The following is a 22,815-nucleotide window of genomic DNA, read 5'->3' as shown; positions in this document are numbered from 1 at the left end:
AAAATACATGCAACCTCAGCAGCAACGATTAAAGCCCATTTCAGCCAAAGCTGGATTTCGAACGCAACATGAGCAAACATCATCAGCAGCAAGCAACATGATTCCTGCGACGGCTCGACAACGGGCGAAAACAGCAGGTGCTGCCTCAAGAAAACCTCAAACTCCGAGAAGCAATGTACAAAATTCGAATCAAAGAGAGATCACTCCTCGTGAGGGTACCACTCAAGAAACGCCCAATTCAAACGCTGACAATTGGAACAGTCCGAGAACTCAAACGAATAATCGAGGAGTAGTTCAATTTGTGGATGCATCTTCTGCCTTGTCTGTCTCGTCAGAGATGGACATTATCGAACAAGAAATTGAAACCTTGTCGAACGAAGAAAACACCAGACAACCCTACTATGACGTATCATTGGATTCAAAAGTATCTAACATTGAAAAAACCCTTTCAGGCAACAAATTGTCATCGCAAATTCTCACAGAACTTGGTGAGCTGCAGGATGAAAATACGGACACCTTCATTGACGAAGAGCACGAATTGGAAAAAAAGAAATTAATTGTTTTGAAAGATTTGCAGAAAAAATATCCGCAATTCAATTCACTTCGCGACCAACCTCTTCTTGTGCCGTTCAAACCTCTGGCAGATCCAACACCAACTCCACCCCAAGTTTTGGAGGATGATGAAGAGGGAGACGAAGAAGAGGATGATGAAACTGAAACAAAAAAACAAGGCACACCTTCGGTGACAGCAACAAACGAACAACAACAATATGAAAAACAACAATACGAGAGGTCGATATTGGGAAACGCTACTCTGGCTGAAATTCTGATGGAATTGGAATTGGAAAAAGTAGAAAAGAAGCGAGATGAAGTTCTCAATGCTAAATCATCAATTTTAACATCACCAGCAGCTTCTTCGTACAATTTTAGCTCAAAATCATCGGATTTACAAAGAAAGTCTTATCTTGACTACCGTAAAGAGAGAAACCAAACTCTGATACAACTAGAAAAATTACCAACAGTTTCATTCAGAGAACCATCTCATATTTCAGCAGAAAAACAATTGAATTTTTGTTTGGAAAAGAAGAATACCAAGACATATATGGAGAATTTTGTCTTGTCCTTTTACAAGTACTGGAAAGAAACACAAAAATTACAGTATTACAAAGTCATTACAAGATGGCAAAAGTTTTCTGATCGTTCTGACATGATTGTCAGAGCAGAACCAATGCTTCAATCAAAATTAACAAGAATTCAGAAGGAATATGAATATTCTTGTTCGAGACTAAAAGAAATATCCGCAGAAATAAGAACTAGTCATTCAAAGAACATTATCAAAGTGACTGATCTTCAGACAATTATCCGAAAACAGCTCTATGATGCTCGGGCGAGAAGAAAGGTCGATCAATTTTTGTTAAAATCCAAATGGCTGCCATACTCTGAGAGAAGAACATTATTCAAAAAAGCATTTGACATTCCAAATGTACAGACGGATGCGAGAGCTCCTGGAATTTCTGTCGTTAAATCAGAGATTGAAGAGCAGCTGGAAACACTTAAAGATTGTGTTGAAATGAAAAAACTTCCCTCGGAAGAGACAGGTCAAGAATTTTTATATCTTGTCAGAAACAAGTTTGATGCAATATTTAAGGCTCAATCAGCAAAGCTGAAAGTATTACCCTATCCTTACAAGGAAAATGTAAATAATGACAATAGTGGTTCTGGAGTTGAAAAGAAAGCTGATTTGGCCTCAGATACTTTCACTTATTTGAAAGAGTCTACATGGACCAACGACTCGAATTACAAGTCTTCTAAACTTTTTTTCCCTCCAGTGGAAGCGTTTGAGCAAAGGCAAACGATATTGATGACCAATGATTTGAGAATTGATCCACAACTTCAGATAGAAGCCGGATTCTTACATACCACAGAATTACAGTATGCAAGGAAACGACTTAAAGATCAAGCAGATTCTCATTTCAAACGAGCAAGAGTAGAGGATGAAGTTCAGACATATCTTGAAGAAGGATATATAGCCGAACGAAAATTACCTCATACCAATGAAGAAGATCACAATGTAGAGGGAAAAGCGATCCACAACAAAGTAGCAGCTCTATACCTTCTCAGATTCATACGAGTTCGTGAATTTAAAAGAAAATTGTTAGACATTCTGAATTACTTTAGGTCCATTGAGAAACGGCTCTATTTTGACCACATTGGATATTTGACAACAACAGAAAACGCAAGCTCGAGTTTTATTAGAAAATTTTTTGTTTCTTCTGATGATTTAGAGAAACTTGCTTCCACCGACTCTCTTCCTCTCAATGCCACCTTCAGAGACGATAAATACTCGCTTCATTTGAAACGAGATGTAGTAGTTAGAGATGCAAATGGACTGAAAATCATGTATGACGCTGCTCTCAAAGATTATGAGGCGCTAGAAGAACGCCTGCTCAAAATTGGGTCATACTTTATTGAGAAAAACCTAGCATCATTTCCAAAACTGCAAGTGGACAGATTCGTGGTTTTGGAGGGTTTACTTGAAAGTGAAACATGGTTCCAAGACTCTAAACGTAAAGTCATCGATTGCTATATGGAAGCTTATGAACACTGTTACGAACCTAAGGAACAATTACGTTTGGCTAGCGCAATCATGCAAATTATGAAAACCACTCCAAAGTTCAATTTAGAGAGTCACTATTTTTCCGAAAGTTATGCTTCAGAAATTATTTGCTTGGAATTGTATCATAGTTTATTGAAAGATATTCTCAAGGAGCAAATTAGGGATGAAAAAGATTATCTTTCATTTATATATGAAGCGATTGACCCAACAACCGACAGAAGTGGGTTTCCTGACAACATAACTTTGGATAACTTTGCACAAGCAGAGCTCTTCCCTGGATCATCTAAAGTGGGATTTCTCGACTTTTATACATCAACAAGCATAATTGGTCGAATTCATGATCATTTGGAGAAAGCTGTTCACAACATTACTAGCTCATTTAAATTTAAGAATGTGCTTTCTTTGAATGCGGTGAGAAGATCTGTTTTGCAACAACTCATAGTTGAATGGAAACTAATTGCTAAGGAAGAAAAGATCCAAAAGGCAATTAAAAGCAAATTATCAGAAGAGCGATCTGCCATTGAAGACACCAACATTTTAGAAGATCCAAATGAGTTGATATTTTTGTTGAATACTGTAATAGACACAGAGAAAATGCCAAAGCATACCGATGACCAAGAAAATGTGGTGACTAGAGACACGGAAGGGGGTTTCTCCATGGCAGAAAAAGACTCCATTCCTCTACAATACTTTTCGAATTTAGTTGAAATGGTCACCATGTGGAAACATTTAACAAAAGAACTCTTGGAAACAGATATTCTCACAGCAATCTTTAACTCACAAGCCACCCTCGTTGGTACAGCACAACAATCCATGAGCTCAGCCCTTGGCCCACTAAACTTTGACACCAAGGATGTATTTAATGACTCCCAGCACCTATTTCCTGAAATGAAAACACAATACCTCACCAACTTGGCCATTGTCGAATTTGATAGCTCAATGGCAGAAGTTAATTTCAACTCTTTTGATGGTATCAAACGGTTGGTTGGGCTTGTTGGACTGTTCGAGCTAAGGCATGTGTATCAGTATCAAATGCTGCAAAAAATTCTTTATGAAACAGCTGTAAAATATAATCAAACACCTCTCGACGATTTCTACGTAGCCCAAGAAAAGAAAGAATTTTTTGTGACGTCAATGAATACTCAAAATGATACAGCTCAGTATATCACAAAGGAGGTTCTTCAAGAGTTATTCCTTACGTTCAACAACATGAAAATACCCATACGTCAGAGAATCCTAAAGGAGTATCAAAAGTTATCCGAAGGTATTATCAAAAGTAAGCGAGCGAATGTTGTTAGAAAATACCTTAGAGATCTCAAGTTCAGGCTTTCTGCCAGTTTTTGTACTTCCATGTTGTCAGCCATTCAGCCCTATATTTTAAAATGTGATATTGTAGACGTTATACGTGAGCTTAGAGCGACACTAGGATCTGTTTCAGCTGATAGTGGATTTTTGATTGGTAAGCCCGATCATAACGTTCAAATTTCATCACATGGAGTAGTCTCAAAGAATAAGGATGACCATGCAAACAAATGCGTGCTAGCAAAAGATGGTGAGGTTGTGAATGTAACCTATGTTCCTCACTTTGTTCAAATAATGAGAACCTCTTTCATTCAGGCCAATGAAGAAGAGAACACAACAACTGAGAATTTTTATAACTTGTTGCAGATACTACAACGAACATTCGTCATTCTGAAATTTTGGACTATCAGTATTCAAGCTACTGCAAAACTCTATGATATAATCATCAATGAAGGATATGGTTTGGAAAAGGCGTTAGAAACCAATTGCAAGTCATTAACATCGGAGCTTGAACACTTGAGACAGCCAGAAAACCCTTCCACAGTTGTCAATTATTTGACATCAAAATGTGAAACTCTTTTTTTGAAATACCTTCTCGTATTGGACAACTTGAAACACAAATTACGAAAAGAAGGAATGAAATCAAGCATGATTGCCGAGAATTATTTACAAAGTATTATCCATGAGCCCACGGAAGAAAACCTATCAGAAGCTGATTTGTATGTTATCTCTCCAAGGCATCTTGACGAAGAAAAACGAGAAAAGTACACAGGACTCGACGCAAGCCACCAATATATTTTACCTCTCAAATGTTTAAACAATCTACTGTTAGAGCTACATGACTCTGAGAGAAATTACTTTTCTGCCGAAGATGCAAACGTCACTTTATACATGGAAGAGTTGTTGACAGAAGAAAAAGTTTACCCTAACAGCATGCCTGAGCAAGCTGTGAAGATGCAATTAGACTTCTTGAAGACTTCCGTGTTGATGTACAAGCTGAGGGATTACTTTTTAGATCTTAGTTGCAACGGATCAAAATTAATGTTGCAGGATGAGGCAAAAATGGAAGACTTGTACAACCACATTATTTTTAAAAAGGCAAAACGAATTTATGAGAAACAGTTGAAAGGACTCATTTCGACATTGGAACAAAAATCAACAAATGACATCTATGATATGGCCATTCAACAAAAGGCAAAGAAGAAAAAAGAAAAAGATCTTAGGGACAAACAAGTGTCTATATTGTTTCAAGAAATATCCAAGCTTCTCATTTCCAAATCTATCCAAGAAATGAAAGAAACATATGCAATACTCAAAAAAGAGCTTCAGAAAATGGAAGAACCATCATCGAATATTGATAGCGATTCATTCGAAGATTCAAAGGTACAAATATTTCATTCCTTTTTGGACATACTTTTGAGAAATGGAGGAAAAACCAGCTCCAAGAACGAGGAAACTCAAATAACTATTAACGAAAAAGATCTAGAGAAAGCATTAGAGGAAGTTGGTCAGAAAATTCAAGATTGGAAGACTGAGTACATTCGATTTTTAGAGTACAAGTCATCCGAAGTCATTGATCATTTGAAACGAAGTCTATTTACGTCAGAGCAAAAAGTCAAGTTTTTACTCTACAAGAGAGACGTGGACAGAAAGTCGTTAAAACGCAGAATTGACGCCGAAGTGGATGACAAAAATTATGATTTGGTGTTCCTGGTGAATAATATATTGTGGAAAAATAAGGAACTAGAACATCAACTTAAGGAGGTAAAATCCCATGTTCGAAGCGAATTAGTTCATGAATATGAAGACCTTGTTCGAAACTTGTACAAGGAGCTTGTTTCAACAAATGGAAAAGTTGCAAAATTCAAAAAAGATTTTCTCCAAAATCTTGATCAACGATTTTATGAAGTGCGAGAGAACACATTTTTCGAAATTGCCACTCAGAAAGATATTGGAGATGCCTCCTTCAAAAAGAAGGCTCTTGAAGTTGCTATGGAAGATAGCGAATTGAACAAGTTCAGACGAGAGAATGAAGATCTCAAAGTTCAGCATACACAATTGCAGTCCCTGTACAAGATTCGGCTCATCACTCTCCAATCAAAGTATGAAAAATTAATTTTAGAAGCAGAGAAAAAGCGAGACGAAGCTCTCAAGGATTTCTATGCAAGTAAATATGAAGTAGGACTTAGAGAAAATCAATTGAGACAAGAATTATTGAAAACACAGCAACAACTCAGTAATGCAGAAATGGAAGTTGAGCAATTACGAAAGGATCTTCAGCTTCAAATCAAGAACAAACAAAAATTAGTGCATTGGAAAGTCAAAAACGCTCAACTATTGGAAGAACTGGAGGAAAAAGTTGAAAAATACGAAAGATGGAGCCACACCAATGTAGACAAACTTTTACTCGAGCTCGAAGAAAAGAAACGAGAAGCAGGACATTATGAAAAGATAAAGGAACGTATGAAAGAGAAAACAAATGCCATCGATTTTAAAAATCAAAAAACCATCGAAACTCTTAAAAAGAAGTTAGCAAAAGAGCAAGCCATGAAATCCAAAATCATGGAACAATTGGAAAGCATGAAAGAGAATTATGTTCCAAGTGACGACTCGTCATGGCAAGCAAAATACTATCAAGCCATGAATGAATTGCAACAAGCTCAAAAAGAAAATGCCTCTCTCAAAATCATGCTCGAGACAAAGACTTCTTTCACAGAGCCGAATGTGGATTCTGAATTAGAAAATCCACCCATTGTGAATTTGGATGGCCACAATGCGGTTGTTCGAACCACTCCTTCACCTCCAAGCTCTGGAAGAAAGACAGCCTCTCCCTCCACTCTGTTGAGACCCATTTCTGAAGGAGACACTCCTGCAGCCATGTTTCTCATTGAAAATGCACCAAAAAAGAGACCTTCCACAGGAGTGGCACGAGTCAAGGCGAATAATAATCTCAACTCTCAGAACTCAACAACGAATATTGTCCAACAACAACTTCAACAATTCAAGAAGGCAGTTTCTCAGTCGAACGCAAGCAGTATTACCAATCCATCCACTTCTGGTGCCTCTGCACGACCTCTCACCGTTCTACCAACATATGGAAAAGGTATGGTTGGAGGAATGCCGTTACAGCAAAAACGAAGAGCCATGTCAGCAGGAACCAAAACTCGAAGACCATCCCATCATCAACCTTCCACAACAACGATCAACGGTGCTCAGACAATCACCAATGTATCGTCATCTGAACAACTCTAATTGATTCTATAGATGTCAAAGATTTGAAAATAACAGTTCTTTGTAAGACGTTTTTCATTTTGTTCCGAGAAATTGGTTTTTGCTGAAAAGAAAAAATGCTTTCCTTAATATGGCATGAACACTGGTTGAAAAAGAAGCATTGGGGCTGTGTTGTGTATACGATCGTTGTGATTTGTAGCTTGCTGATGATGGCGGAGAGGAGTTACGGGCTCTGAATTTGCCAGCACCTCTTCAAGAAAGTAGTACAGGCAGCAGTAGACTTCCTTTCAGCACGACGGAATCATCTCCGAATGAACGGAAAGAACAACAAATCGTGCATGCCTTTGACTTCACTCTTAATCATGAGTATACGTTTACTTCCATTCTAAGCGGAAATGAATCGAGGCTCTACATCATCCATCTGAATTCCAGCACGAGCGAAATTATATATTCTCTCGATATTGTTCTCAAATCCAACAACCACTCCAGAAATTGTTCCTTATGGATTGGTCATCAACCACCAATACCACACCGAATGTTTTTGAGCCATCTCAGACACAAGCACTCTGCCTTCCGATGGAATGCTCCGAATATCAACGGAGCCACTTCCGCTCTCTCCACCGCCTATTTATTGGTGGCGAATGAAGATGAATCATCATCGTCCCGTCTTGAATTTGGATTGACCGTAACCATTTCTCAATTTGCATTGCGAGGAGGAACCATTGCATTTCTGGTCCTGTTTGGTATTGTCGTATTTGGCATTGTACTATTAATCATTGCGGTTGCTTTGGTTCATTGTGTTTCCAAACGCAACGAAAATCGAGAGGCAAAGGAGAAGGAACAGCAAGAGGAAGCTCATAATAAGATTGAAATGACTCCCATACATTATCACAAGATGACTGATGAAGAGGAGGTCTAACCTCATTCCATGTATCGCTTCTACGTTACTCCCGATGGAATTCAATAATGGATCGTCTTCATGGACGCACATACACGATGCACCTTAATAAAAATGCTCTCTGCATCATCATTCCACGAGCAAACCCTTTCCGTTCATCATGAGCATCAAGAAGAAGGAGATGCCCTATTAAGAAGAGTGGTTGCCTCAAATTTTGTTGGGAACGGAACCCCACCTCCTTCTCCTTCCAATACCAAGGAAGCAAGGAAAAAGAATATGAATCGAAAATTTAATTTCAATTTGGAGGAAACTTCATCACCTTACCAGAATAAGAAAGAATCACTGTTACCTTCAGAGAGGCTTGACAAGTTAAGGGCACTGAGTATATCAATGGAAAAGCCCTTGATCCAGGAAGTTGAGAGAGTCATTGCCCCAAAATCATCAGAGCATAGTGCATATATGAAACGAGAATTCATCACTGGTACAGCGTCTCAGGCAATTCAAAACCAACATAGAACGTTATGGGCTTCTTCCTTCCTTTCCAATCCTCATAACAGGCCGAAATCTAAATCTCGTCCTTCCGATTATGTAGTGAGCTTTGATTTAGGAGAGAGCAAGGGTGTTGTTTCCTCAAATCACGTGTTGGATCCCTCCGAACGAAGCTTTGAGCATAACAAAGACAAAAGAAAAGAGCTAGCAGAAAAGTTGGAATGCAAATCAAAGGGACAGCATTTCAAACCCTTTTTCAAATTCATCAAGTCACAGCATAGTACAAGAAACCAAGAACGAAAAACTACAATATACACCGAAGAGCCGCTAAAGAATGCAACTGTCATTGGAGGAGGTATAAACGATTTATTAAGCAAGTCAGTTGAGGAGGAAATTCAAGAAAATGAATGTACCAATGTTCAGGAATTGATGACATCTGGTTTTTATCTATATTCAGGAGTATTGGCTGACATGAACCAGCTTGATCACATGATTTGCAGAGAGTTTCTTCAGAACGAAAACCGTTTGCCTAAGGAATCGCTTCATCTCAACGTACTACTGTCCATTGATTTTCAATGCAAGAAATCATATTTTTCAGTAGTCTCCCACGAATCGATCATGATCAAAGGACGAGTCGAAAGGATATCTCGGTTTCCAACCAAAGTTGATGACCTCTTACAATCAATTGAGCATGCCTTTGAAAAAGTCAATACCCACAAATCCTTTTTTTCCATGAAACGCCAGGAGTTCCCTCCTTCACAATATATATCATGTGACATGGATATCGAGCAGTCCATTCTAAATTTTGGATCCGTTCATGGACAAACGGCAGTATGTGAGTTTGAGCAGCAAAAGAATATAGAAAGATGGCCATTCCAACCTGAGGTTCCCAAGGTGAAAGCAGTACTAATTTGCAATGATAATCTTAATAACCAGTACGTCTCTAGAGGAGTGTGGCAACTTCTTCATCTCTATACGAATCAAACCGTCAGTGAGGCTAAATCAAATCAGGATGAACAAACAGAAAATCAGAATTTCGAAGAACCCAATGAACTGAATTGTTCTTCTGGCTGCGTTAATGAATCGATATCAAAAGAGCAAGAAATGTATATTTCACCAGAAATCTCATCTCACCAAGACGCTGAAAGTGTTGATCCCATTGTACAGAATCATAGTGTGAATGAAACTTCTCCCTTTAATATACAAACGCCCTTGGTGTTAGTTCCTTTCGATATTGAATGCTTTTCTGAAAACACTGGGCAACAAGGTGAAGATGGCCTTTTCACAAATATTCTGAGCACAACCGAGGTAGAGAAGCAGCTAGAAACACCAATTTTATCTCCATTGCTGCACAGCCAGCCTGAAGAGGAGAGCAGTGTTAAGGATCAAATTATATCCAAGATTAAGGAAGAGCAGGAAAATAAGCCTGAAGTATTTACACGCACTACTGGTGACTCGTTCGAATATTTTAAAGATACTTTCGAAAAGGAAGATAAGGAAGAATTACCTGATAACCTTCTGCAAAAGGAAGCGAATGACATGAAGGATCAAATGCTCGAGTAACGTGAAAAATTAAAACCCCCATCACAATTTTCAAAATCAAAAAAAAACTGCTCTTCGCTCTCGTCATTTGCTCATCGGAAACTTAATTTCATCATCAACAATTTAGACTAGCTCATTCAACTGAATTTGTAAAATACGCATCCACTTCTCTCCCGTTGAAGGAGAAAACAATTTTATCAGCATCATCACCAAATATGCTCAAGAAATTTTTCGGCAGCACAGCCGATAACAAGAAAGATCTAGAACATTTCGCCATGAAAGACCTACATGATGATGATTTCTCTTCTCCAAATACTTCATCACCCTCTCGGAATACAGACTCTCCAACCAACAGCACCAACATAAAAACATTCAATAATAATAACAATAATAATAACAATAACAGCAACAACAAAACCACTTCTCCCTTTTCACCTAGAACAACAACACCTCTTCCATCACAACAATCAACATCCTCTCTTCATCAACTACCACCAACAATCTCTACCACGAATGCTAAATCCTATACCAGCACTCCGACCACTGCTACAACACCCAGCGATTTGCAACGAAGAATTTCTCTTGCACTCACTAGTTCACAACAACAAAAGGAATCACCCACTGCTGCCCACATTTTGCTCACGGAAAGGGGAGCTTCTATGCTTCATTTATCAGCTCATCATCACAGAAATTCATCATTATCCAGTTTGTTGGACAGCAATGGCAAGTTATTGGAATCGCTCTCCATGGGAGAAGAGGATCAAAGCCTCGGAAACAATCAAACCATCAACAGTACCGTTAGTAACTTGAACGTGCCGGAACTGGTTGGAATAGCTCCAACTAGCCCAGATTTGTTGGAGGCTTTTGTGGCAGAAAGTGATAGTGATGATGAGGAATCACAAACACCAAGTGGCACAGCTCCCAACAGTAGCAATGAAAATGTGAACCATGATATCAGCACGCCAGTTCTAAGAGTCGATCATACTTCAACAACATACTCTCCCGAGCAAAATTCATCAGCTGGCGCATCTGTACAACGACAATTACCAGGCACATCATCTCTTTCGGGATTAACAGTAACCTCTAGAACTTCGTCCAAAGAGGCTTTAGCCTCTGTAATATCTCCTGCCACTCCTATGAGCGCCAGAAGCTTGGCGTCAATGTTGGATCAATTTATGGATGACCACTTGGCTTCTCCCAATACCTCAAGCGTAATGATGGTAGAAAGTGGAGAACGAAGACTAAGTTTAGATGAGACACAATCAAGCTCAGCATCCTCAAGACTCGAAATTGAGCCAGTTGTGCCAAGAGCATCTTTGGATCATAGTTCTGTCGGCGTGACAAAGAATCATACACCAAAAATTCATGGCTCTGCGTATAACAACCAGGCTTCAGAAGAATTGCCCAATTCATCACCTTTATTATCAAATAGTGGATCTATGACGTCGTCTCTGCAATTACCAGTGCCTCTTAAACATAAACGAACAAAGAGTGTAGATTCATCACACCAACAAACACCATTGGAAAAAGCTTCACCAACACTCACTAAAACACCAACCACAACAAATGTACTGAATATTGCAAAAACACCAAACAAATTTGCAGCTTCACAAAATGAATCCCCTATCTACAAATCTTTCAAGTTTACAGATGAAGAAGGTAAAGAGTACCACTACCAAGGAACTGTTTTAGCGAGCACAAACGAAATGCATGGCAGGGGCGAATTATTGTATCCCAATAAGACCATTTATGAAGGAGATTTCGACAAAGGAAAAAAACACGGTTTCGGAAAAATTATTTTTCCATCTACAATTCCAAAGAAGCCACCAACAATTGCAATTGGTCAATGGAACAATGACGTACCTTCAAGCGAATTACCTTGGAAAATTTCATACGATGGAGAGGAAATGGAATATTGGGGATACGTAAAATTGAAAACCAAAAGTGTAGGAAAAATCATGTACACTCTTGATGGTACGTAATTCATGACATCAATTTGAGATATTTACCACATGAAAATGAATGTTTCAACAACTTTGTACCTTAAGATTTTGAGAGAACACAAGAAGGAGAGCTATATTGCAGCAAAACCAACACCAAGTACTTTGGTTCATTTAAACACAATCAAAAATATGGATTCGGGGTTGAAATTTATCCTACTATTGCAGAAAGATATTGCGGAGGATGGAAGCATGACATGTATCATTATTTTGGAACTTATCATTATAGAGATGGAACATACTTCCAAGGAATGTACAAGAAGGGTCAAAGAAAAGGTAAAGGAAAACTTTATCTACCTAATGGAGACATCATTGAAGGTTTTTGGTATGGCGACAGCAAAGTCGAAGGCTGTACCTATTATAAGGGAACATGTAAAAATGTTCAATTAACAAATCTTCATATGCTTCAATTCCAAATTCAAGAGTCCATGAAATTATACGAGAATATGGGACATATGGATGAGTTGGCTATGAGCATGTACGACCCTGAATGTGTAAAACCAGCATCGGATTTAAAGTGGACTCAATATCTTGTACTTTTTAGGGATGATTGGAAAAAAGAACGCTATGCTCTCTCCAAGAAACTGGTTAGCAAAACTCTACCAGATATGAGCTAATGGGAATATCTTCAGTGCCTGCACAGTTTGATAGATTAAGGAAGGCCTTCACATCTATTCTTACTCAGTTATTGACAGGAACTTTTTCTGATATTTCTGCCTCTACTTCAGATCCTAGTTTTAAGTTTGTTTCCAATTTTATTGCATTCTTTGTGAGCATATTTTGTGGAAGCTATTATATTGGATCGAACTCGAAATCGGTCTCTGGAAAGCATCAAGCTACTCTCCTCTATCATGCAATTGATGACACCAAGAGCTTTATCATGTTTTTATGTGACAAAGTACTGTGGGACTTTTTTGTAAGAGATGTCTTCTCAGTAGCCCTAACTGCAGATGTTGCAAATTCAGAGCAACTGTTAGTAGATATTGAAAAGGAGTTTTATCCCATTTGTAGAAACTTGATATCAAATACTGTCCATGAAAAATTGGTATGTTGTAGAAACGATTTAGAATTGACCCCTTTCTTATCATGTAACCTTCACACTTGTTTTCACACCATTTAAATGACATAGTTTTCAACGTTATTTGAACTTTACAACTATCACTATCGTGATAGCGATTTACTTATGAATCAGAAGGTTAGATCTCTTCAAGGTTGTACAATATCAATGTTTGGGGTAGCACCAGAATTTGCACCATTACCACCCTCAGACATGAATCTAGTATTCTATGAATATAAACAAACAAGCGATACTCCATACGAAGATACGATCAAATTGTTAGATCAAATTAGAAATGCAAAATCGGTCATTGCTAAAATTGAAACTCTCTCAAAAGTTAGAACACATGCTATGCAAACCATGAAAAAGTACAGAAAAGCACACAAGCGAAAGGAGGCATATTTGAATTATCAGTCGTCAAATGATGTTTACGACATGGACAGAAATACGAAACCTGTCACAAAAGAGCCATGGTGGAACGCAGAGCTTGAGAAGCGTTGCGAGGAATGGCAAGCAGGTGCTGATGACGTAACATCTGTATATAGTTATATTTTCAGCAAATCTAGTATTGACAATTTTACTGCTACTTTCCACTATGTCAACGACTGGAAATCAGAACAGGTAAATTTCGATCCTGTCAGCCACATCATACGATTTTATGAGGGCTATTTATCATATATTCAAGATATAGATCCCAATATTTTGCATGAGGGACAATTTATTTCCAAGTACTCACTTACGAGCTCCCTAGAGTCAGCAATTGAAGGACGTATTATTTTTTACCGAGATAAGAATTTACCATTCTTTTGGTTACCAAGTTTATTGGTGCATGTTGGTCTGGAAATTGGTAAAACTATTGCAAATTCAGCAGCTGCAATTACCAAATCATCTTCACTTAGCCTTTCTAATATTGCCAACATTACTAATATTACCGCTGGCTCAATTTTGAACCTGTTGGCTTCTTTAAACCCAACGACTGCTATGAACTCGGCGAAGAACGAATCTCCACAAGAATCGAAACCTAATGTGAATTTCAATCCCTTCACTAGAAAGTTAACACTTCCAAGTAATCTGGAGGTTGTTGATATCAGCAATCAAAATTTGGTCCAGTCTATTATCAAATTTAATGATTTGGTTAGACAAACTTTGGGCGCTAGCTCCATCGGTTTTAATGTTGAATTGAAAAAGAATGAAGAGACTGGCAATAATGACGTAGTGGTGGCGTTTGATAAGATCTATCCAAGTTATGTTTACTCTGACATTGCACTCGGCGTGACACGCTACATCAAATATGAAATTCAGAACATAATTATTGTTTAACCCAGGACTCTCTTTAGTTTCAATAACATGACGGTATTATTTGGTGTCACACACTCGCACTAATGGGTTGATCGATGAAATTACGTCTGCATTTTCCTCTTCATTTCCTTAAACGGTTTCCACAATGTCCAAAAGCAGAAAAAATTAAAGCCCTTTTATTGCAGATATTTCCGCCATCAGCTCGCCATGCGTGATCCGGAACTGTTGGGTGTATTGATTGAGGCTCTGATAGAAGACCCTTCTTAATTCTTATTCCATATTAACCTCTCTTATCAGCGCTCAATAGTGATGGTAACCTTGCTGTCTGTCATTTCAATTTCCATTCCAAGACTTTGAGAGAGACATCCCGGCACAAACACTCGCAAAAAGAGATTTCAAAAAACAACAACCCACTCTCTCTCGCTTGCGAAGGTGATTGAAAGTGTGCCCAAAACAAAATCAACAACACGCAGCATCATCGTCCTTGAACACGCGTTCCTCCTATATATGCGTAATGGTTTTCTTATCATCATCCTTTGAACAGCCACTAAGGCATTTAAACAACAGTTCTTTCCACCTCAAACACCGGTGCTTTTTCCTTACTGTATTTTAACTCCAAATATTTATTGTTTATCATCATCATCCATTCTGTACAGATACGCTGATTATTTCTTCATACATAAACACTCAAGAACATGGGAGGCATTAATTCTGTTCCCACCCTAACAAATGAAGGAAAGATTCAGCTGCACTCTTCCAACCACTCTCCAGATGTATCACCATCAACCTCTCTTGAGAAGGAGGAAGCCTTACAACGAGCAACCACACTCTTAGGAAGCAATCCTTCCACCCACGCATCCAAGCCGATCCCTATTTGGCTCGAAACCCACAATCATCATCATTGCAGTAACAATAGCAAGCTACCGTCCCGAAACGTGCACAACAAACCAAAAGCAGTCGTCATGTTGAGTAAGGGAGAGTCAGAATCGACGTTATTCACTTCTACGGTCGATCCCTCGTCCACACATTCAAAACGACGGAACTCACTCCTTGAACAATCTTTGAGATCGAGATCCAATTCTTCTTCTTATTCTTGTTCGAATACTGAGAGATGTGAACGAAGTAAGAGTAGCCTCAATACATATATTAACTCTGATCCATACTCGCCTTGCAGGATTGATTCGGCTTCCATGTTACACTCTTCAGTTTCATTCTCGTCATTGATCATGAGCGAACAGAGTGGTAAAACGAAAGGTGTTGCTGATTCTTCAACGACCGACTTGACATGGATTTCTCGTTCCGAAAGTGTAGAAATTCCTCAACGACGACGAAAAAAGCATGGGTCTTTGAATTCGAATAATTCACAAAAATCATCGCTGGGGCGAGACAGTTCTGATAGTGAATCTTCGACCTCTTCTTCGGTCACAAATTCACCTCCACAGCCTCTCTTTCTCAAGTACTATGCCAAAAAGAATAACCATACAGTTTCAACACAACCAGTTGTAGACACAGATGACTTGTACGACGATTATGGTAAACTTGAGAAGAGTCAACGTTTGCGTTCTCAATCATGTCCAAACTCAAATTCACCACTTGGATTGCCAATGAAGAAGGTAAACTCTGATAATTTCGGCAGTCCCTCCCTACCAATCATTGTCACACCTCCACCCTCATCACCAGAAATCAATTTACCAGTACAACCCTTTCGATCTGTAACTCAAGAACTGCAACAAGCAAAAAAAGAAAAGAGAGCTAAAAGACAAAAGAAGTTACTGGAACAACAGCTTCTCCAAGAACAACAACAGCAATTACTGGAGCGTAGCATGAATATTAAGGCAACTCTTCGATCAAGCTCTGACATGAAGGTCAATGACTGCTCCAACAGTAAAAAGAGTAACCATGCAGATCCAGCCCAACAATCGACTTGCTCTCTTCCATCCCTCTTTGAAAAAGTGCTGGGCACCCACACCAGACAAAATGTCAGCATTGAAAAAGTTTCGAACAAATAAAGGAACAGATGTATTTTCAAGGTTGAACGCTGAAAAGTTGATTTGAACGAAGTTTGAACACAAAACACTTCTAAAAATAAAAAAAATGTTTTCTCCAAAGAGACTTGAACGATATCGAGAGAAACTCATGTTTGAACCACCAAGCTTGATGAAGGCAATCCTTATCGATGATGATGATTACCATCATCAATTTCCTGCACAACAATCACAACAAAGCGACTTCGGAGTTGGTGAAGGAGAATATTTTGCAAAATGTTCGATCGGAGAAGAAAAGGAATTGTCATTACTGGGAGTGGGAGCAACAGTAAACACAAATCACATTCATCATCATCACGGATTTATTTCAAAGAGAATGGCAGCTGATTTTGATAATCTTGATGAGAGTCGGAAAAAGCGGTTGACTCTTTATTGTCGGGAACAAGTATCATCATTTTGGGAATATCACAATGCCTCCATGTCAGGAGGATTTCAGACTTCAAAGGAGTTATTTTCTCATCAACATCATCATGGTTATCAAACATATGATACCTTGTTGTATACCGTATTCGATCCCGATCTGAGAAATTGTAACAGTGAGCAAAATAATTTCATTACGAATGGCGGAGCAAGATCACCATCAACACAACAACACCTGTGTCACCACGAATTTGAAATTCGATTTACTAATAATTATCCTTTACAACCTCCTAGAGTGAGATGTCATACCCTCTATCATCCGAATGTTCATCCAATGACGAGCGAAGTGTGTCTGCCGTTATTGACCTTAAACGAATGGAAACCGTGTTTTGTAATTTCTACAATTTTAACGGCTATTGATCAATTATTGACGGATCCAATGCATTGGGCGTCAGATTGGAATACAAGTCGAGTGAATGGTGAAGCATTTCAATTATTGAGAAGTAATGAAGCATGTTTTCAAGAACGAAAACAAGAATATTATTTTAGTAGAAGAGCAAGCCCAGTTATTCATCATCCATGTGATAGTCAATTGAGTAGTTGCATCGATGCAGAAACACCACAAGCAGAGGCTGATTCATCTTCATTGGATGAAATGATGATGGATGATCCTCATGTGTGAATTTAAGGGAAGAGTTTTTAAAAAAACTCACCTTTCGAACTTGGATACATCCATGACAGCGCAATGTTATGAACACAGAGAATAGCTCGAATATGACTCGTTGAAAAAGGAGTTTTAGAAAGTATGACTTTGATATGTGCCAGTACAAGTACTTGAATCAGATTCTCGATGTCGAATGGACCTCTTTCTATTATGAATTTTAGGGAAAAAACGCCACATTGTAAACTAGTTCACATTCTCACAGCACTTCTTGAACCCACTACAAAAAAATGCAAGAACAAGGACCCATCAATATTCTCGCACTTGGAGCTTCCATAACTGCCGGCTATTACAACAATGGACTCGAATACCATCCCTACTCAATCAAACTCTCTTCCTTGCTCTCAAATTTCAACAACAAGCAAGCTCTCTATCATGTGGAACCTTTCGGAGTGAATGGCGAACGAACTGATCAAATGAAACTTCGCCTCGGCCAAATTCTCAACTATTATTTACCGGGAACCTATCAAGGTATCATTATTATTGGAGGAACCAATGATTTACCTGCTTGTACTTCAGATGTGACAATTGGAAATTTGATTTCCATGTATGAACAGGGTTTAATGAATGATCATTTCAAATTCGTGGTGGCTTGCTCGATTCCTTCAAGTGCTCTCGATCTGAAATCACAAACAGAGAACTCTGTATTGATGAAAGAATATTCGAAAAAGAAATCAGAGGTCAATTATGCCATTAGAGAATATGTAGAAAAATCAAGAAATTCAAAATTGATTTTTGTAGATTTAATGGAGGAATTGAACTATTGCAAATGTACTGACGAGGAGAGGAATAGATATTGGGACGATCCATTACATTTCACACCTGAAGGCTATGATAGAATTGCAGATATTCTATTTGAAAAACTAAAGAATTTCTTGTAATTTGTGATATCTTTTTTTGATATCCGTTCGGGCCTCGTTGATGACAAGTTTATTTCAGGAAATCTCTTGGCCATCCTTTATCTCGTTATTTAAATCACATATTCCAATATATTCATATTGAGGAAAAAGAACCTCTGCCACAATTTTTTCCTGTTCACATCCATCGTCTCTCAATATGTTAAATTTCATCGAACCACTCAAGAGATTTAGCGAAAACCTTTTCGTTTTTGATTTTAGAAAATTTATCCTTGTATTTAAAACACCTTCCATTTTCAATACGAAGGAAATTACGAGTCAAGAAGTGTTGTAACTACATGATCCATGCATGGTTGTTGGTGTGGTATTTTGTATTGTTGTCGTCGACGTTTTTGGCAGCATGAGTGGACTTGTTTTTTTGGGATTTGGTGTTTCCTTGGTGTTTATAGATGTTAGGAATGAGGAGAATGAGTAGCTGATTGAGGATGATGAATGGCTATCGGAATTTATTTACTCATAAAACCTTACTTTACCTTTTTTTGGTAATGATATTTTTCATTGGGTACTACGACAAATGCAATTTGCTCACTCATAGACTGTGAATATTGAATTCTCATGGACTCATCAATATCACTCACTGTGGTCGCTATGAAATTCCATGATTCAAAACTTTTTGACACATTAAATAATTATTTAAATCTCATCATATTCGAAAGTCCACCACCATTCAGCACATTTCGAAATCCCATCTCCTTCAACGTATTTTGAACCGAAGCACTTCTCATTCCCGAGGCACAATACACGATAATTTTCGAATGTTCTCGATCGCGGGGAAGTAATGGTTGTTGTGAAATTGGAAATTCCAACAACTCTCCCATCGGAATATTCACAGCTCCAGGAAAGAGTCCAGAACTTGACACTTCTCCTCGACTCCGAACATCGATAATGAAAGCTCCTTCTCGTAAATAGTGACGAATTTCATCGTCGCTTGCTGTGGAACCGAGAATGAATTTTTTAAAGAGCACAAGGATGATCATGAGAAGGAGAAGGAGTGCAACGGCACTACCATGGTTTTTGAGTTGATCGAGCAAGGAGGAGGTGGGTTGCATGTTGTTGTTGTTTTTCGAAAAGAGTGTAATTGTTGTGGACCACCGAATGGTGAGTCCATTTGTGGCTGAGGAAGTACTAGTTAGTGGATACAGAAACGGCGAAATTGCAGGATGGGCAAATTCAACAACAAATGATGCTTATTTGCCATTGGTTCTTATGAGAAGTTGTTGTTGTTGTCTAGTTACTATTCAACACCTAAAACAGCCTTAGTCCAAATAAAATCGAAATGGTTTCCGTGCGATTGGAGACTGCCAAGAGGGGTCTCTTCTCATCTTGTCATTCAAGATGGAGAGATGTGTCAAGAGGAGAAAATGTTTCAATGAACTGTAATTCAGTGATCACTCGAGTCGTTCAACGAGAAATGTTTTCTTCATGGTATATGAATTGAAGGAATTGGCAATTCGTGTTCTCATAATTTGCTGGCCAAGTCTACATGAAACTTTGCTTCATATGATTTTGTGTAATGTTAGAAAAATCCTCTTCCTTCATGATTTTGAAATGCTTTTGAAATCCTCTTCCAACGTGTTTTTTCATCCTCCGAACGATATTGGTTCGCTAAAAATCTGACCACAAGCCAATCCGAAGCCCTGATGCTACTTTCCAATTGAACATATAAGAGTTGAATTAAAGAATGAAGCAAATTGTCTTGTATGAATCATCACTTCATCCCTCATAAGACCGCCAGCTCACAAAGATTTTTCCAAACACAACAACAAAAAAAAATGAAGTCATTTTTTATCCTCGACAAACTCGGCGAAATCATCATTGAAAGACATTTCTTAGGAAATGTGAGCAGAAGTGTTGCGGAACAGTTCTATACAGAGATTATGAAGGAACAACACAAAGGAGGAGTTTCTAATGTTTCTCCAATTATTTCTACATCTAAATATTATGTGGTTCATGTCTTTCGTAATTCTTTATATTTTCTTGGTGTGGTGGATAAGGAATATCAACCTTTGATGATTATTGAAATGTTGCATCGTATTGTTGATACTTTGGAGATTTATATTGAGAAGGTGAATGAGCAGAATTTAAAGAATAACTTTGTAGTGGTCTATCAGGTAAGTGGGTCCTTTGAAATTTAACATTTTGATGATAAAGGAATTATTCGGGTATCGTGATGATGATGATGAATATTACCATCGGTCCTGAATGTTTTGTTCTTTGGCCATATTATCCTTCAAATATAATGATCATCATCCGTGAATCTATGTTTTTTATCCTGTACCAATCATACGTGATGATCCTGGTATGGATATCGGGTACATAATTTCTTCAAAATTTCATCATCATCATCTATTACGGAATAACACATGGTCGGTGGTGATATAATCTTCTTGAACAATGATTCCACAAACAACACTCTAACACAACATCGGATATTTCACAATATCTAAATCAAAACACAATGACAAACATTTCACTGAAACCAATCCACACGATCATGAAAATCATACACATAGCTCCTTGATGAAATGGTGGATGGAGGATTTCCAATCACTACAGAAATTTCTCTCTTGAAAGATCTTGTTCGACAACCAGCTTCCATAGCCAAACAATTAACAGCAGAGTTGGGAAAAGGAAACAGTGTTGGTATTTCTGGGCATAACAAGGCCCTCGTTCCATGGCGTAAGGGAGGAATCAAGTACATGAACAATGAAGTGTACTTTGATGTTGTTGAAACTCTCAATGTCATTGTTGACGTGAATGGTGGTTCTGCTGTTTCTGAAGTTTACGGAATTATCAAATCAAGTTGTAAATTATCTGGAATGCCTGATTTGTTACTCCAATTCAATGATCCTAATATTATTGAGGACATTTCATTCCATCCTTGTGTTCGTTATGCTAGATTTGAACAGGATAAATCCATTTCATTCATTCCACCTGATGGAGATTATGAATTACTCTGCTACCGTATGTCCAACTTGCCCATGCTCCCTATTTATTGTCGACCTCAAATTACATTCTATAGAGGAGGAGCAAATGTGAACGTAATGCTCAACTTGAGACATACACACAACAAATCATTGGACAATGTGAAAGTTTTAATTCCAATTCCTCCTACTGATGCTCAACAATTAACAACATCAGTTGGCTCTATTCACTATGACGCAAATTCACAAAGTTTGATTTGGAATATTGGTAAATTGAGCCCACAAACTCAACAATCTAAGGCCCCAACACCTTCATTGTCAGGAAAAGTTACATTCCCACTAATGTCAGGAAAATCTGAACATGAAATTCATTACTGCCCTGCCGTTCAGGTACAGTTTGAACTCGATGGAGTCTCCATGTCAGGATTGAAAGTCGACAGTGTACAATTGAGAAATGAAAATTATAAGCCATTTAAGGGTGTGAGATATTTGACGACTTCTGGAAGATATGAGATTAGAACTGTTTAATAGTGACGAAAATCGTGAGTTCACAACCGCATTCATAATTATTAAAGTATTTCATAAATACGTTTTTGTTTCATCCAACCAGACTTGGGCTGAATTGGCGTATTCGTGGAAATCATTACTCGGAGTATGAGAAGCTCCCGAGTCGTGTGTAATAGTTCACAAAAACGAGCAAGATAAAATCCTTATTTAAAAACAAGCACCTGCCCAAGGGTGTGATCACATACGATCAACTCTCCTTGTCTTTCATTCAAGCAAACTCCAAACGGTTCCTTGAGGGATGGATGCTGAAAATATTTCACACACTGTCCGTCTTGTGTGAAAATGACAATACTCGACTTGCTAACGTCGGTAACTATGATATGATTGGCAACTTTGTCACAAGTAAGTGTATAAGGAAGGCATAATTGATCAGATCCAAATCGCGTTGTGCTCCTCCAATCATTCTTACCATCCTCATTAAAAACGTAAACATAACCGAGATTATGTTCGAAAGTAGTGCACAACAAGCTTCCATGGCTTGCAAAAGCAAGTCCATGTGGTTCAAACGTCAATTGAATTTTACAAATTATTTTCGTTGTGCACGAGTCCATCACTACGATTACGTTGTCTTCCGATAATGCAATAAAGAGCTGATGGTTCTTAACAGCAATTCCTTGGGGTGGAGCATCAAAGTCATAGGACCAAATGATTGCATTTGTTGGTTCTTTTGTTTTATACGTAGCGTTAGGATTTTGCAACAATTTTTCCAAGTCACATTTCAACATCCTTTTGTGTGATTCAAATCCAATAATCAAAGCATCCATTCCATTATTCTTCTCTTCATAACATTTGACATAATTCTCCTCCAAACACAAGTAAGAAGGAGCAGACCATGTTTTGATTTTT

General features: G+C 38.2%; 10 protein-coding genes across 10 annotated transcripts in view; 8 read left to right on the top strand and 2 right to left on the bottom strand.

The window, feature by feature from the left end:
* Positions 1-7: 7 nt before the first annotated feature.
* C9374_004362 (uncharacterized protein) lies at positions 8-7,171 on the top strand (the record flags this gene model as incomplete). Its single annotated transcript, XM_044693993.1, has 1 exon — positions 8-7,171. The coding sequence occupies one exon, from the start codon at positions 8-10 to the stop codon at positions 7,169-7,171; it is 7,164 nt and encodes a 2,387-aa protein (XP_044549370.1).
* Positions 7,172-7,685: 514 nt separating this feature from the next.
* C9374_004361 (uncharacterized protein) lies at positions 7,686-8,069 on the top strand (the record flags this gene model as incomplete). Its single annotated transcript, XM_044693992.1, has 1 exon — positions 7,686-8,069. The coding sequence occupies one exon, from the start codon at positions 7,686-7,688 to the stop codon at positions 8,067-8,069; it is 384 nt and encodes a 127-aa protein (XP_044549369.1).
* A 93-nt stretch (positions 8,070-8,162) lies between these two features.
* On the top strand, positions 8,163-10,100 carry C9374_004360 (uncharacterized protein; the record flags this gene model as incomplete). The annotated part of the gene is made up of 1 exon (XM_044693991.1): positions 8,163-10,100. One exon carries the CDS (start codon positions 8,163-8,165, stop codon positions 10,098-10,100), a length of 1,938 nt encoding a protein of 645 aa, XP_044549368.1.
* Positions 10,101-10,294: 194 nt separating this feature from the next.
* C9374_004359 (uncharacterized protein) lies at positions 10,295-14,456 on the top strand (the record flags this gene model as incomplete). Its single annotated transcript, XM_044693989.1, has 4 exons — positions 10,295-12,053; positions 12,128-12,666; positions 12,765-13,124; positions 13,209-14,456. 4 exons carry the CDS (start codon positions 10,295-10,297, stop codon positions 14,454-14,456), a joined length of 3,906 nt encoding a protein of 1,301 aa, XP_044549367.1.
* A 674-nt stretch (positions 14,457-15,130) lies between these two features.
* On the top strand, positions 15,131-16,444 carry C9374_004358 (uncharacterized protein; the record flags this gene model as incomplete). The annotated part of the gene is made up of 1 exon (XM_044693988.1): positions 15,131-16,444. One exon carries the CDS (start codon positions 15,131-15,133, stop codon positions 16,442-16,444), a length of 1,314 nt encoding a protein of 437 aa, XP_044549366.1.
* Positions 16,445-16,529: 85 nt separating this feature from the next.
* C9374_004357 (uncharacterized protein) lies at positions 16,530-17,522 on the top strand (the record flags this gene model as incomplete). Its single annotated transcript, XM_044693987.1, has 1 exon — positions 16,530-17,522. The coding sequence occupies one exon, from the start codon at positions 16,530-16,532 to the stop codon at positions 17,520-17,522; it is 993 nt and encodes a 330-aa protein (XP_044549365.1).
* A 269-nt stretch (positions 17,523-17,791) lies between these two features.
* On the top strand, positions 17,792-18,442 carry C9374_004356 (uncharacterized protein; the record flags this gene model as incomplete). The annotated part of the gene is made up of 1 exon (XM_044693986.1): positions 17,792-18,442. The coding sequence occupies one exon, from the start codon at positions 17,792-17,794 to the stop codon at positions 18,440-18,442; it is 651 nt and encodes a 216-aa protein (XP_044549364.1).
* A 665-nt stretch (positions 18,443-19,107) lies between these two features.
* C9374_004355 (uncharacterized protein) lies at positions 19,108-19,527 on the bottom strand (the record flags this gene model as incomplete). The annotated part of the gene is made up of 1 exon (XM_044693985.1): positions 19,108-19,527. One exon carries the CDS (start codon positions 19,525-19,527, stop codon positions 19,108-19,110), a length of 420 nt encoding a protein of 139 aa, XP_044549363.1.
* A 723-nt stretch (positions 19,528-20,250) lies between these two features.
* Positions 20,251-21,930, top strand: C9374_004354 (uncharacterized protein; the record flags this gene model as incomplete). The annotated part of the gene is made up of 2 exons (XM_044693984.1): positions 20,251-20,589; positions 20,992-21,930. The coding sequence occupies 2 exons, from the start codon at positions 20,251-20,253 to the stop codon at positions 21,928-21,930; spliced, it is 1,278 nt and encodes a 425-aa protein (XP_044549362.1).
* A 182-nt stretch (positions 21,931-22,112) lies between these two features.
* The window catches only part of C9374_004353 (uncharacterized protein), a gene marked incomplete at both ends in the record, with an annotated part of 726 nt that continues 23 nt past the window's right edge, over positions 22,113-22,815 (bottom strand). Inside the window, one exon of the mRNA XM_044693983.1 lies at positions 22,113-22,815. This exon is cut by the window's right edge and continues 23 nt beyond it. Within this exon, the coding sequence (XP_044549361.1) occupies positions 22,113-22,815 (703 nt within the window).

Source organism: Naegleria lovaniensis (assembly GCF_003324165.1).
Source record: "Naegleria lovaniensis strain ATCC 30569 chromosome Unknown tig020, whole genome shotgun sequence".
Taxonomy (NCBI): domain Eukaryota; phylum Heterolobosea; class Eutetramitea; order Acrasida; family Naegleriidae; genus Naegleria; species Naegleria lovaniensis.
The sequence above is the reverse complement of the archived record's forward strand: the minus strand, read 5'-3'. Positions and strand labels throughout refer to the sequence as shown.